This window comes from Protomyctophum parallelum, assembly GCF_964188405.1.
Source record: "Protomyctophum parallelum genome assembly, chromosome: 17".
NCBI classification, from domain to species: domain Eukaryota; kingdom Metazoa; phylum Chordata; class Actinopteri; order Myctophiformes; family Myctophidae; genus Protomyctophum; species Protomyctophum parallelum.
The window spans coordinates 42,775,006-42,777,635 of record NC_139719.1 but is presented as its reverse complement, the minus strand read 5'-3'; the positions used below and the strand labels follow the sequence as shown (position 1 = coordinate 42,777,635).

The 2,630-nt window shown below is 47.5% G+C and overlaps 1 protein-coding gene across 1 annotated transcript in view; it reads left to right on the top strand.

Annotated features, from left to right (window-relative positions):
- Nucleotides 1-1,368: 1,368 nt before the first annotated feature.
- The window catches only part of arhgap22b (Rho GTPase activating protein 22b), a gene marked incomplete at both ends in the record, with an annotated part of 94,693 nt that continues 93,431 nt past the window's right edge, over nt 1,369-2,630 (top strand). The window contains one exon of the mRNA XM_083787642.1: nt 1,369-1,411. Within this exon, the coding sequence (XP_083643768.1) occupies nt 1,369-1,411 (43 nt within the window). The remainder of the gene's footprint in view (nt 1,412-2,630) is intronic.

The following is a 2,630-nucleotide window of genomic DNA, read 5'->3' as shown; positions in this document are numbered from 1 at the left end:
TGTGAGGGGGGGTCTGGGACGTCATGTATGTGAGGGGGGGTCTTGGGTCCCCCTTGAAAAATTAGTTAATATACACACCCTCCGCCAACCTGGGGAGAGCTGAGAGCAACGGACTTCTTGAACTCATGCTTCCTTCATGCAGATAAATTGATAGTCGATTGGTTAATAGTTTATTTGATTAACATGCTGGAACGATCTATGTCTGTCTGACTGTGATAGAGAACATCAAACTGTACAGACAGACACAGCATGTCTATTATTTATTACACACACACACATGCCCAGTTTTCCACACACACACACACACACACACACACACACACACACACACACACACACACACACACACACACACACACACACACACACACACACACACACACACACACACACACACACACACAGGTTACACCCTCTAAACCAGATCATGCAGGGAAACAGCAGGAACTGAATGGTGCTCTCTGAGAGCGGTTGTCGCGGCAACACACAACAGGCAGGCGTAATCTGGCACCACGTGCACGCACACACACACACACACACACACACACACAGCTGTGCTTTGGTGGGAGGTGCAGACCACACCTCTATGAATAAACCAAGGAGGACGGGGCGGAGGCCGTGCACTGACTGTGCGGAGAGAAGACGGGGCGAGAGAGAGAGAGAGGGGGGGGGGGGGGGGTCTTCCTCCACCGCCCCTCCCTCTCTCCCAACACCCGCTCTCTCTCTCTCTCTCCTCCGAGTCCCAACCCCCTCTATACCGGCAAAACGCCGCAGAAGGTCAGAGCTAGAGAGAAGAGGAGGAGAGGAGAGGAGTGAAGAGAAGAGAAGAGGAAGGGAATGTCTTGCTGAGACTCAGAGGGAGAGGAGAGGAGAGGAGAGGAGAGGAGAGGAGAGGAGAGGAGAGGAGAGGAGAGGAGAGGAGAGGAGAGTCTGAGAGAGTGAGAGAAGGATGTTGTATTGCTGTTGAGAGAGAGTATAGAGAGAGAGAGAGAGAGTGGGGGGAGAGGAGAGGAGGAGACAGAGAGAGAGAGAGAGAGAGAGAGTGGGGGGAGAGGAGAGGAGGAGACAGAGAGAGAGAGAGAGAGTGGGGGGAGAGGAGAGGAGGAGAGAGAGAGAGAGAGAGAGAGAGAGAGAGAGAGAGAGAGAGAGAGAGAGAGGAGAGAGGAGGAAAGAAGGATGGTGTGTTGCTGCTACTGAGAGAGAGAGAAATCCTGTTCTTGACACACACACACACATCACACACGCACGCACGCGTGGGAGAAGAAAGAGACTGTGCTGTTGGATACACTACGTTGACATGCGTCGGGGAGAGAGGGAGTGACAGAGAGGAACGGAGAGGAGAGAGAGAGGGAGTGACGCCGCGCCACGATGACAGCCATGCTGAGTCCAAAGATCAGACAGAACAGGAGAGGTAAGACTACGAGCATCACTGATCTACAAGTCCTCTATACCTACGGGTGATGGAGGGGATCAATGTGTGACCAGATAATCTACCGTGTATAATCTATAATCTACAAGTGTCATATGTGTATATATAGTCTATACAAGGACAGGAGTCAACTAGAATTAAAATACTGTTCATATGTGTTACGGTAATTAATGTGTACATAACGGACCATGAGAGACATTCAATTCACAGACAGACTAAAGCATTTTTTATCTCTTGAATTATTCATTCATTCAAAGTGTATTACAGTCTATGAGTGATCAATCTATGAGCAGCATAAACATACTGTTTATTAAAGCAGTCGTAAAACCGTAGTTTATTCATGCTAACCAACAGATTAAACTTACTGTACTGACTCTAGATTTGCTATTGCTTGGTATGTGACTCCGTCGTCCGTCATTTGACAAAATATGAATCAGGCATTACAATTAGAGATGTCCCGATACTATCGGGAAAAGTACCGGTATCGGCTCTTATGTCATATCGGGTCATATCGGAATATGCCAGTCTAACCACCGATCCGACACAGGGGTAAGGAAGGGGTTGACACTATGGCAGGTAAATACAATGTTGGGAGACATGTGGAGTTTGCTTTGGACTTGCCCAAACTGCAAGTGCACATTTGAGTGAGGAGTCTGCTATAAATACAACACCAGATATATAGCTAGATAGCTATAAACACAACACCAGATATATAGCTAGATAGCTATAAACACAACACCAGATATATAGCTAGATAGCTATAAACACAACACCAGATCACGACACTGGAAATGGTGGTATCGGGGTCGGATCGTAGGGACATCCCTACTTGTAAATGTAACAGAATATACTTTGTGTCATGTCTTCTACATCAGCCATTTGATCATAAATAACCTGTCAGCGAGAGCCTATCCAGATGTGTGTTGGTGGTCTGTCTATCCAGATGTGTGTTGGTAGTATATCTATCCAGATGTGTGCTAGTCTATCCAGATGTGTTGGTGGTCTATCTTTCCAGATGTGCTCCAGCTGTGTTGAGAGTCCATCTGGATGTGCGTTAGTGTGGTGGTGTGTGTCCAGATTCCAGATGTGTGTTGGATGGTGGTGACAGACCACCATCCAACACACATCTGGAATCTGGATCCAGATGTGTGTTGGTGGTCTATCTATCCAGATGTGTGTTGGTGGTCTATCTATACAGATG